Here is a 12,898-nt window from a genome sequence, read left to right on the forward strand (position 1 = left end):
ATCACAGCAGCCATAGGAAACTAATATGCAAGAAAGTTGTTTAAACCTTCTACTAAAACTCCTACCTCATTTGGATGTTAGTTAAATTTGGTAACACCTAATAAATATTTTTTACTTACTTTCCTGGGGGGAAAGAAAAGTGAATAAAGATGTCAAACTTGGAATTCTTTAGAGCAGGAAAAGAGAGTTGAGAATGGAAACTGTTCAGCTTGAAGAACACAGACATTCTTTGTTCAAGGGGCAGTTAGCCACTAGCTCCACCTTCGGCGAGTGTAACACGGGGACAAATCAACTTTTAAGCACTGTTGGCAACACTTGGGTTAAACATAAGCCGTAAGGTGTGCGCTCTCAGCCTCCAGAGATCTTTAAAAACTGAGGGAGGGGACACGTGGGTGACTCAGTTTTAGAGTCGGACTCTCGGTTTCAGCTCAGGTGGTGATCTCAGGGTCCTGAGATCAAGCCCCACCTCAGGCTCTGCCCTCAGTATGAGGGCTGCTTGAGATTCTCTCTCTCCCTCTCCCTCTGTCTCTCCCACTATTCACACTCTATCTCTTTCTCTCTCCCTCACTCTCAAAGAAATAAATAAATTAAATTTTTTAAAACTGAGGAAACCCCAATCTGCCTCAGATCATTCAGGGGTCTCGGCAGAAATCCTTTCACTTACTTCTTGAGCTCCTGCTTCCTTATGATGCTTCAACACATAATTCGTAGAATTCTTTCACCTGAACCAAGTGTGCAGAAATGCCAAGTAACTGGAGAGTAGCGGTTATGCAATACCTTCAAGGACTGGCATTTGATACTATTAAGAAATTATTAATCTGGGGGCACCTGGCTGGCTCAGTCAGTAGAACACGTGACTCTTGATCTTAGGGTTGTGAGTTCGAGCCCCATGTTGGGCCTCTGGCTTACTTTAAAAAGAGAGAGAGAGAGATTATTACTTTTTAGTTTATCGGCATTGCCTTTGTATTTAGTAAAAGATTATTTTTTAAATATACTTACTGCCATACTTATGGATTAGATGATGTGATGACTGGCAGTTTCTTCAAAACAAATGAGAGGGGAGGAAGTGAGTTGAGGAAGAGAGGAAATGGGTTTCTAGTGAGTTTGATAATGTTGAAGCCAGGTGGTAGGCACATGCAGTTCCATGATGCTATTCTTGTAACTTTTATACATGCTTGAAATTTTTCATAATAAGATGTAGGTAGGGAAGAAGGCAGAGTGGGAAAGTGGAATACACCGTAGTGTGCTCCAATCTGGACATCGTCTCTATGAATGCCTTTAGCTACATGGCCTTGGCTGGGCTGGGTCACTCCTCTTCCTCATGACCTCCCAGGTCCCTCTGCCCTGTCACATTCATGGCTTTAAGCAGTGCTTCTGTTTCTCAGCTCACCCCTCCTCTGCCCTGTGTTCCTAAATGCCTTGGCATTCCTCCCGAGAAGGACAAACTAGCAGATGCCAAAAATGACCAAAGGTTAAGCCACCGAGTGACTTTCAAGAAAATCTATTTTATGGATCTACTGATGGTCAAGAAAACTTTTACTTCCACCACTCCCCAGAAATTCTAGGGCCCTTTGCTCCTCATCACCAGACAAAGGGAAAGAAATGACTCTGCAAATGTTTTTAATAACCTAAATTTTAAGGCAAGCTAATTCCCTGTGTCCGCAACAGCAATAAAACCTTATTGGTTAGCATTCTACTGACAGAATAAGAAAAATTCTTTTTTTTTTTTTTTGCTATGTGAATTTATAATGTAAACAAAGTTGGAGGGAAACTAACCAATTTGTAGAAAGAAAGTGAATTAAATAAATGTCCAAGATAGAAAGGATTCTAATGATTATTCTTAAATCCAGCCTAAGAAAAGGAGCTTAGAGAAAGGCTGCCTGGCCAGCTAGTTAGCTCTGGTGCTAATAGCCAGTGTCCAGGCTCCCTGATGCCCACTTTCTTCCTTAAAGTAGACATACAGATAGGATCAGTCACAAGTTTGCCTGAGACTTGAGAAACACCTTTTTGTTAACATAAGGCAAACCCTTAATATTATGCTGAATCATATTGAAGCTGTTGTGATTCCAGACCAAAAAAAAAAAAAAAAGATGATGGAATAATGACAATTTCATATGGTGGAAATCACCCCTTTTCTGAAGGTTAGAAAAAAAATCTTTTCCAATAATATTAACCAACTCCATAAAATAGTACAGATGTCTCAGATTACAGAAACTCCAAGACAATGGCCCACCATGACTCTCTAGATGGGGATAATAACAATTGCCCCCCAAATTCTAAGCTAAATATAAAATCAACACATGGGGATGATTTCAGGCATATAAAAAGCAACTATGACTAATATGGGCATAGTTAAACCTCCACAGAGGGAAAAAAATGGGATAATCATGTCTAAAGATGGAAGATCCTTTAACTAAAGAGGATGATGGTTGGCAGAGGGAAGAGAAGCCCCAAAGGCAGAGATTAGCCGTGTCTGCAGCTGGGACCATCCAGTGGCAGTGAAGGTTTTCTCCCTAAAACTAAACCAAACTCACCAGGATCTCAGACTAAAGTTCCCAGATAGCTCAGATGTCACCTCCTCCAGGAAGCCCTCCTTCGCTCTCACACATACACACACATATACATACATATCAGCTGACTAATTTATCTCCTGTTAGCCTGAAGTCTCCCTAAGAGCAAAGATCATGTGTCAGTTTTTCATTCCCAGTGTGTTCCCTGAGCACACATCCCAGTAAGCACTGGGGAAACAGCAAGTAGAACCATGAGCAAACTGAGACAATCTCCAGAGGAGGAAGACTTGAGAGGGAGAAAGTCAAGCCTGGTGAGATAGGTCCGGGGGTGAGTCACTGGCCTTCCAGACCGCCATCAAACACTGCTGAAGACGCTACCACAAATCTGAGGACGTGGACAAAGAGGCCACAGGGTAGGGACAAAGAATTTGAAAGAATTAAAAGTCAAAATTCTCCCAAAGTGGCCTGATCCCACTCACATGAACCCCAATGCCCAGGACTGATCACACAGCAACAGGCAGGGTCAGTAGGTCGGGTTGGCTGGCTTCCTGCTCGGCCCCTCATTGTGCACTCCTCCGCCAGCCCCCCTGTGCTGGGGGACTTTGGCCGCGGACTCAACCCTCAGGCAACAAGAAGCCGGCCATGTCACCACGCGGGATGAACAACAGGGACCTGTGTGGTTAGAGGCAAAAACACAACTGCTGCTCTGCTCCCACCATAAGAGCGCGGGTGAAAGGATGGAGAACTCGAGCTCTCCTTCAGTCCCACCAGCGGAGAGGCTCCTGAACTCCACTACGACTGCGGACTGCCTACCGCGCCTGCCGCTCGAGCTCAAGGAAGCCCCCTCCCAGTCGGCTCTGGCTTCAAGGGCACTCTAGAAAATTCAGCTTTGTAAACAAACGTGCCTGCTTTGCGGACCAGGGGAGGACAGGTACCTACGTGGTCAGCATTTTCCACACACCTACTAGAAAAATCCAAGTCCAACAGTGTGTTGATCTTTGCCTCTCCTGATGAACTCTGCCCCGATGTGTCCTTCAATCTGCTCCCCAGCGCAGCGGAGTGCGAGGCGCTGTGATGCCGTGTTCAAAGCACGGGTTCCGGGATCTGGATCCCGGGGTTCTCAGCCCAAGTCCGTCATCATTCACGGCACTTTCCTTGAGAATCTCCGTTTCCTTGTCTTAAAGCGCAGACAGGAATAAACCCTTGCTCATAGCCATGTTGGCAAGCCCCCGGTGAGACTGCAAAGGTCGTGCACTTACACAGCAGCTGATTATTATCATTGCTGTTGCTCTTCTTACCGTTCTCATTATCAATGTCACGGCTCGTACTACTACTCTGACTGTAACTATTACTAGTACTATGGAAGCGGCCTTCAGCTACTTCGCTACTAATTGGGAAATGGTTGATAAAAGATTTCCATCGCTACGCTTCAAAAGTACATTGACACCACCATCAAAAAGGGGTTTTGGGGAAAAGAAAGCTTTTTCAAATGGACAGGGGCTGACACACGTGCATGAATAAACCTCCAGATTTAAAAGTGACTATAAAACCCTGGTCAGTTATATCCGTCTCAGAAGGCACAGAAATGTTGAGAGAGGAGTCAGAGTTCTTTTCATCAGATAACCTACAGGCGATGTCCTTCTTTCAATGAAATGCATCTGCAAACATAGGACGTTGAATACTATATCCATGTGGCTTTTCCATTCGAAAAGATCTCAGGGAAAGAACTCAGTCTGACAGCAGGAGTCAGAGTCACCATACATCTCCAAAATTAAGATTTTAGTAAATTTTCTCCACCTGGGCTGGAATTGCTCTGTCACCGCTCTGGAAACGAGTATCTATGTCTTCCTTCATCGGGAGGGGCTTTTATGGAAGAGGCAGACATTACTGTCTCGAAGGCGATTTTAAAATGGCAGCTTGTTTTATAGCTGCTGGCGTCGCTTTTTCCGGTGATTAAAGTTTCGCTCCTCTGGCCATAATGAATCACATCTGTGTGTTTGTGCACCACTTCCCCTTTCTTCCACTCACGGAGCGTGTCCCTGCCTGTGAATGTGCCCTCTGTTCTGCATAATTTTCAGGTGATGAGGTTTATTTCTCAGAAGGAGAAATTATAGGGGCGCCTGGGTGGCTCACTGGGTTGAGCCTCTGCCTTTGGCTCAGGTCATGGTCTCAGGGTCCTGGGATCGAGCCCTGCTTTGGCTCTCTGCTCAGCAGGGAGCCTGCTTCCCCCTCTCTCTCTGCCTGCCTCTCTGCCTACTTGTGATCTCTCTCTGGGTGTCAAATAAATAAATAAAATCTTTAAAAAAAAAAAAAAGAAGGAGAAATTATAAAATACAAACGAGAGACTAGAAGGGTACCTGTAAGGGCATATGCTTCGTGCGTATATGCTAACTTGAGTATGTCCTGAAAGTGTACACGTTTCATCAGTTTACACAGGACATGAAACTTCTCCCTGCCTATGACCATTGGGTCTCCTGAACAAAAGAGCTAGCCTGTTTTTGACGTTTACCCCAAATTCAGAAACGAACAGCAAGGACACTTGATACTCAAAAAAAAGAGCATTTCCCTTCCAACATTTGAACATTCTGACATGTACTTACTTGACATAAAAACATAACAGCCAAGACAGTCTCCGTACTGAATTAGGCAAGTTTATTAGGCTCCTAATTTCCGTGTCTAGAACACGAACATGGATTCACATGCATTGTCTCATTTTGTGGCTCTTACATGCATGTAGTCTTCAGTCAGCTGGGCCTTTGATTCTACTTGTCGGTAATTTACAGTTAGCTCAATGTGAGTAGATGGCAAACACAGAATGATACGTAAGCCATAGCAACAAATCCCGCCCCACACCATTTACCTTTTTTCCAAAAGCATATGACAACTCTCTCTTGTAAAAAATAAATTTCCTCACAAGGCATTTAATTCACTTCACTGAGAAAAATAAAGGAGATTCTATTATTTTGGAGCAATGAATGTCCCACTATGGCTGAAAGGTATACCCTGAGAATTAAATGATTTTAACGAACCCATTGAGGTTTATAAAGCTGTGTTAACCTAACATCAGGAAGGGACGCAAGATACAGGCACAAATGTCCCTGCTCATTTTGCTGTGCAGTTCTCCAAGGATGCGGCGTTATAAATATCCTCGTTGTCTTCAATGCTCGAAGCATCCGTGGAATCGGGGTCGCTCACCACAATTCCCATGGAAGATAGGCTGGTAATGAAGGCGTGCATCCGCTGCGCGTAAATATCCCTAATGTTAAAGTAAGGGAGATCGTGACCCTTCTCTGGGGGGTCCTCGCTGCACTGGTCCACATCAATGTCCTTCTGCTTCTGGTAGTACTTGGAAAACTTGTTGAAGATGATGGTGATAGGAAGGGCCACCACCAAGATGCCACAGATGATGCACGTGCTGGCGATAAGCTTCCCTGCCAAGGTGACTGGGTGGGTGTCTCCATAGCCCACGGTCGTCATGCTGATGGTGGCCCACCACCAGCAGATGGGAATGCTGGTGAGGCTGGACATGTGCTCATCCTTCTCCACAGAATAGATAAGCACAGAAAAGATGGAAATGCCCACAGAGAGAAAGAGAAGCAGCAGCCCAACTTCGTGGTAGCTGTGTCTCAGTGTGGCACCGAGAGATCGAAGTCCCACTGAGTGCCGGGCAAGCTTGAGAATTCGGAAAATCCTCATTAGCCTGAGGATCTGGACAACCTTGCCCATGTTCTCGATGTCCTCACTCTCCTCCTCCTTGGTGTCCACAGCCAACGTGGCATAGAAAGGGATAATGGAGACGAAGTCAATGATGTTCAGAGGGTTCTTCCAGAACTTCTTTTGACAGGGAGTGGCCACCAGCCGGATGGCGAGCTCGCCGGTGAACCAAGCGATGCACGCGATCTCCACGCCTTCCAGCACGGGGTCGTCTACCTCCCCGTCCTCGTTCTGGAACTCCGACATGCTGTGGACACACATGGCCACAATGGAGGCCAGCACCACGCTCAAGGAGGAGATGGCAATGAGCTTGGCGGACAGGCAGTAGGCTGGGTTTTCCATTCGAATCCAGATCTTCTTCCGGAGCTGACCAAATCGCAGCTTGTCAAACTTCTCCAGCTCCTTCTCGAACAGAGACGACTCTTCAAAGGAGGTGTCGGTACTCACGTCATTGCTCTTCTGGTCCCAGTCCTTGTCGTGGTTTTCCTCCTTGCGCTCCTGGTAGCGATGACTGCAGCAGGAATCGATGAAAAGCTCGTTGATGCCCCAGTACTCGATCTCCTGGCAGAAGGAGAACACACACAGCTCCTCCATGACGTGCAGCTTCCCCGTGTAATAAAAATTCAAGACGTATCTGAACAAGGAGGGGTTCCGATCGAAATAGTACTCCTTATTGGCCACGCTGTAGTCATCACACAGCTCCAGAATGGCCTCTTCCGAGTGGCAGGTGAGCAGCTTTCCAAGTCTAGTGTGAGGAAACCGCAGGAGGGTGCTTTGGTCGACAGACTGCTTAAAGCCCCCTACGTTCAAGTTGACAAGTTCCTCGTCTGGTCCAGGGCGATGGAAAAACTCACCAAACACCATGGTGGACCCAGGAGGCGGGGAGCTGGATGGGAAGGGAGATGAGGAAGTTCACGCTGCACCTGGAAGGAGCACAAGACGGCATTAGCACTGTCCCGTGGTGCCTTGCCAAGCTCATTTTTAATCTGCCCTTTCCGGGATGGTGGGCTACATGAAGAACAAAGCTGGAAATGGAGTAAAAAGGAATATACAGTATTTACACATTTGAACTGGAAGAAAATCAACACAAAACAGGTTGTTTTTGCAAAAGCTGGAGTTCACAGATCCATTTTCTTGGGCGGTGGGGGGGAAGACTGCCATATCCTTTTCATGAACTTTAATTCTTATTTCTTTATTTTCTAAGCACACAAAAGTTACCTCTCACCCCTCCCTCTCCAGAGGAAAAACTGCATGGGCCACTTACACTATACAGGCACCTCCAGTCCCAACCACAAGCCTCTTGCCTTTGGGAATGCTCGGTTCAGATGTGATGGGCTGATCACTGCCTGGCTTGGAGCTCACCCTGAGCCCAGGGTTCAGTCATGCACCCTCCCAAATAGCTCCCCCTTCTGCTCTGACCCTCACCCCCAACCCACACTTGACCAGGGGCTCAGCTCAGCTCTTACAAAAGATGTATCTTTCCCCTGGTGCTCCCATGTTTCACTCTTTTAAGAGAATGTCCTACCCCTATGTTTGGGTGGGGACAATCAGGAGGATATAATCATCTCCCTGTCCTTAAGTACCCTACATCTTAAAGATATAGTTACACTTAACGGGATGCTGGTTTCAGGTACATCCACAGAGAAGAAAGTGACTTGGGAAAACCTCTATAAGTTAATTGCACTATCAGTTTCCTGACACCAACACGCTTCTCTTCCACCTGCTCCCTCTCCTCCTAGACTGTCCCCCACACACTCGCAGTTGCTCTGCTGATACCAAGTCTCCACTGGTCCAGCACCTGCTTCCTGTTTCTGGTTGTGACACTAACTGGGATTCACCAGATCTTTCTCAGAGAGAAAGTAATGGATTTTGGCCATCACCTAATACAATGGTGCTCCCTCAGAGCAAATGGTACAGATGAAAGAAAGGAGTTTGTCAGATACTAAGTTCCCACTTAGGATACTATTAGATGCTTTGTAGACATGTTGTCATTTTATCCTTCCAACATTTTACAGAAGATGTACAGAAAAATGGGTACTCAGAGAGGTTGAATCAAAGCTTACAGGATAGGTAAATGGTAGAGCCAGGATTTAAACCTGAGTTGGATCAGCCCCAGACCCATGATACTTCTACTACATATATCTTCTCCTCCACTTCCTCTCTTATTATAATCCAAAAATCCAATGTGGGAAGTGCTATAAGAGAAATGAGTCAAGCATCTTTGGCATTACTGAAAAGAGCAATCACCCTTGTCATTGGTTAGATCTGGCTCAGAAGTTAAAGGTTCAAGCGGGCATTCCCAACAGTGGGCACCAGGCAGTTTGTGGCGGGGGCGGGGAGTGGGGGGAGAAGCCAGATTGGTAAGAATCTTGCAGAGCAGTCTAGAGTCTGGACTTTATCTGTAGGCATGATCGCTAAATGGTCTTAATCAGTGACTGGACACAGTTGTCTTTGTGACTGTGACCTAGAATGACCCCACTGACAGCAGGGTGGGAGTTGGCTGGGGGGAAAAGGTTCAAGGAGTCAGAGGTGCAAGAGAAGGGAGAGGCCCCCAACTCATAACAGCGGTGGTGTGTGTAAGGAGGAAGTGACAGAAATCAAGAAAAGTTCATAATGTTGAATCAACAGTACTTGGGGAAAAAAGGACAGGGAAGTAGAAAAGTGAAAAGAGGATGCGTTTTCCACTCCGCACACGTGGCTGATATGAGGAAACCATTAGAGAAGGCAAAAAAGTCAGGAAGGGATTTTCTGCGCCTTATGCTTACGAAAAGCCAAGGCTCTCAGTGAGACAAGAGATGCCTCCTCTGAGGAAGGCCCCAGAGGACACAGCCTCAACGTCCAGCCCCCTGCCATCTGCCCCAGGATGGAGCCTCCAGTCGTAAAGCAGGCATGAGGCACTTGCTCTCGAGACACTAACGGAACGCGCTCCCATGAGCGTGTTCCCATGAAACCAGAGACCATCGCATAACTTGACATACCAGTTAACAGACTTGCGGACCTCTTCAGAATACTTGTTTTCTTTTTTTTCTGCTTCTGCTTTCTATTTTTAGCTAGATATCTTCTTTGACGGGCCTAAATCAGATCTCATGGCTTGGTCCAAATATTTATGGAACTTCAGATCTCGGAAAGCAAGCTTGTGCTCGTGGCACGTTTACATAGTAAAACGTTCCAAGGAGCTAGTTTGAGCTAAACTGGCATTAGGACGTTAATGGACATTTTCTTCTGGTGGCTTATTTTTCACCTTCTTGGTTATTCTGGAAAGCTACAGTGATAGAACAGCAGTGTCTGCCTTCATGACACACCTACAGAAGCCGGTGTCATAATCAATGAGTGTGTAATCCGTTTCCCGATCAATCTGCAGTCACTTTTCTAAAGAACACTGTTATCACCCTTCATGTCAGCCTTCCCGTTCTGTCCTCCCTGCTTTTTAATCACTCTGTGCTGGTGAAAGAGAGCCCATTATGAAGCCCATTCATGCCACACAGTCTCATCATAAAAGCAATACACATCGTAAAATAAGCACTTGTTGTGGGGCTTCAGCGGAGAGAAAAAGCAAAGCGTCTGGATTATACCAAATGCTTGAGCTCAGAGTGCAAGCTGAGATTTTCCAAGGCATGGTCCAGAGAAGTAGGTTTGGTTTCTCCTTGCCTGGGTCCGGCCTACAGCAGCCAACAGGGGGCCAGGAAGAAGGATCTCGCACCTTCACGTTCGTTAGCTAGGTTCCCTGGCAGGCAGACAGTCCCTTTCCAATTGCAAACATTCCCTCTGTCATTTGACCCTCGCGACCACCCTGGCATTTGCCAATGAGGAAGCAGGATCAGAGGAGATAAGTGGGCTTTGTGCAGATATTAATGGTTAGAGCGTAGGTGCAAATTCTCCCGATTCCAGAGCTTTCTACAGCATGGTGCCTCACACATCCAAAGTAACATAAAGACAGGCAGACACCGAGCAACCGTTTCTCCAAGATTCCTGTTCATTTACTCCTATCCAGAAAACATTTACAAGATCCAAGGTATATTTATACATGTCTACATATATTTATGATTTATATGAATTATACATTTGTAATTCATTTATATATGTAAACGTATGCATTTACGTATATATGTAAACATATACACATTTACATGTGTATTTATAAATACATAAATAACTTTAAATACATTAAAGCACTTTCTTTAGGCGTGTTCATGTGATCTGTAATCCAAAAACTGGATTGCACACGCTATTAATGAGTCTGTGGGGAACCAGGGGTGGCGGAAGAATGCAAAATGAAGGAAAAGGCTTTTGGAGGCAATTTGACCAGATGTAACAAAACTACATAGGCATTTATCCTCTGCCCCAGCAATCTCTCATCTAGAAATCTCTCCCAAAGAAAGACAAAAACTGAAAACACTTGCATAAGCTGGAAACATTCCAAATAGCCATCAATAAAAGATTGGCCAAAGAAACTGTGGTGTGTCTCTCTCGATATATGCAATGGAGTGATTTCTAGGATATGTTACGTAAGTAGAGGGAAAATGTGTGTGTATATGTACACATACATGCATATGTATATGCATACACATATGTACACACACACTTACACAGAGAAAAACAGCAGAAAGACAAACTGAAAATAAACAAAGTGCTTCCCTATTTGGGGAGAGAGGGAACAGGGTATAGGCGACAATGTTGGAAGCTGGACTTGGGAACTGTGTAAATGTTTTACATAATTATGAATCAAAATTAAATAAAAAAGAAAAAGACAATCCCTAAAAATTTAACCTTACTGTGTATCAAACTGGTCATTAACCTCAAGGACATAAATTCTTTCCAGATTTTTGAAGTTTGATTTAATTTTAATAAATTGTACGTCCATAATGACAAACTCTAAACATCTTAAAAATATTTTTAGTATTCATATCGGAATCATGACTCTGAAACTTATGCACACACAAAAATAAGGTAAAGCAAATAGATGATTATGTTAATGTCATGAAAAGCCCCCAAGATTCTGAGTGCAAAATAAAATACAAATATAAAAATCAAAGAAATTAAATAAGAGCCCCACGATCTTAAATTTGAATTGGAAGTAGCATTATGAACTGATAATTTAACTTTTTCTAAGGGACGATTTTATTTCCACTGAAAAAACGTACAACAAAATGACCAACTCCAGTGGATGTTATGAAGCATCACTTATATCTCCCCTTTAGAACTGAGCCACTTATTCTCACACCTGCTGGAAGTGGTAATAGCTAAGGGCTCTAAGTTAAGTCCCTCTTCGGGAATCACCTTCACTCAAAGTTTTGCCCAAGGTCACACTCCTTCCCCAGGCCAGTTCACATCCAGTGACATATGTATGAGGGGGCTATAAAGACCCAGCACCTTTTTCTCAAGGTAGGCTCCAGAGTTTCCATAGAATCAGCTAAGATTTCTGTTCCATCCTCATCACAGTTCAACTCTTCTCCTTGCCCAATCCTACTTCCTTCACTTCCTGCTGGCCTTGGTCCCCAGGGCACCTCCCAACAAACTTCCTGCACATCGATCTCTGTCTCAGTCTATTTCCCTGGGACCCCAACTGAAGATACCAAGTCAAGAGCAATGAACATCTCAAGTTTGTGCAGATTGAAGCATCAAAATAGAATTTCTCACTAAAAGAACAAGGGCTCCTTGGAGAAATATCTAATCCTGGGTCTGGGGTAAGAAATGCCCAAGATAAATGTGAGCTGGTGCAGCCACTCTGGAAAACAGTATGGAGGTTCCTCAAGACATTAAAAATAGAGCTACCCTATGACCCAGGAATTTCACCACTAGGTATTTACCCCAAAATACAAATGTAGTGATCTGAAGGGGTATCTTCACCCCAATGTTTATAGCAGCAATGTCCATAATAGTCAAACTATGGAAAGAGCTCAGATGTCCATCAACAGATGAATGGAAAAGAAGATGTGGTATAGATGTGTGTGTGTGTGTGTGTGTGTGTGTGTGTGTGTGTACAATGGAATGTTGTATCATAAAGGACGGAATCTTACCATTTACACTGACATGGTTGGAACTGGAGGGTATTATACTGAGAAAAATAAGTCAGTCAGAGAAAGACAATTATATAGTTTCACTCACTTGTGAAATATAAGAAATAATGCAAAGGATCATTGGGGAAGGGAGGGAAAACTGAATGGGAATAAATCAGAGAGGAAGACAAACCACGAGAGGCTCTTGGAACAACCTGAGGCTTGCTGGAGGGGAGGTGGAGAGGTAGCTGGGGTAACTGGGTGATGGACTCATGACGTAATGAGCATTCAGCATATGCAACTGATGAATTTCTGAGCTCTACATCTGAAACTAATGATGTCCTATATGTTGGTTAATTAAATTTAAATTTTAAAAAAGAAATACCCAAGATAAGCCTGTACTATCTTGTTATATTAGAAAGCAAGGAAGCTATCAACAAGGACAGGGGCAGAGTCAAAAGGACTCTGGGTCAAGTTAAGGACACTCTCACTGGCCAAAGAGGGTAAATTTGTGCATTAAAAAGAAAAAAAAAAACTCCCGATAGACTGACCTATATTGATATGTTAAAATCCCTGAGTTCATAATAATATTTTTTAAGAAAGAAAGAAATTAATATATTGGTCACCTTTGGAGGGTATTAGAGTGTCAGTTCATTATTCTGGAATGTAAGGGGGGAA

General features: G+C 44.4%; 1 protein-coding gene across 3 annotated transcripts in view; it reads right to left on the reverse strand.

Annotated features, from left to right (window-relative positions):
- Positions 1-5,143: 5,143 nt before the first annotated feature.
- The window catches only part of KCNS3 (potassium voltage-gated channel modifier subfamily S member 3), a 38,355-nt gene continuing 30,600 nt past the window's right edge, over positions 5,144-12,898 (reverse strand). For all 3 annotated transcript variants that reach the window (XM_032353244.1, XM_032353242.1, XM_032353245.1), the window contains exon 3: positions 5,144-7,147. In XM_032353244.1, coding sequence (XP_032209135.1) covers positions 5,613-7,088 — 1,476 coding nt within the window. In that variant the 5' untranslated portion in view covers positions 7,089-7,147 and the 3' untranslated portion in view covers positions 5,144-5,612. The remainder of the gene's footprint in view (positions 7,148-12,898) is intronic.

The sequence above is a fragment of the Mustela erminea genome, chromosome 7, assembly GCF_009829155.1.
Source record: "Mustela erminea isolate mMusErm1 chromosome 7, mMusErm1.Pri, whole genome shotgun sequence".
In the NCBI taxonomy this organism is placed as follows: domain Eukaryota; kingdom Metazoa; phylum Chordata; class Mammalia; order Carnivora; family Mustelidae; genus Mustela; species Mustela erminea.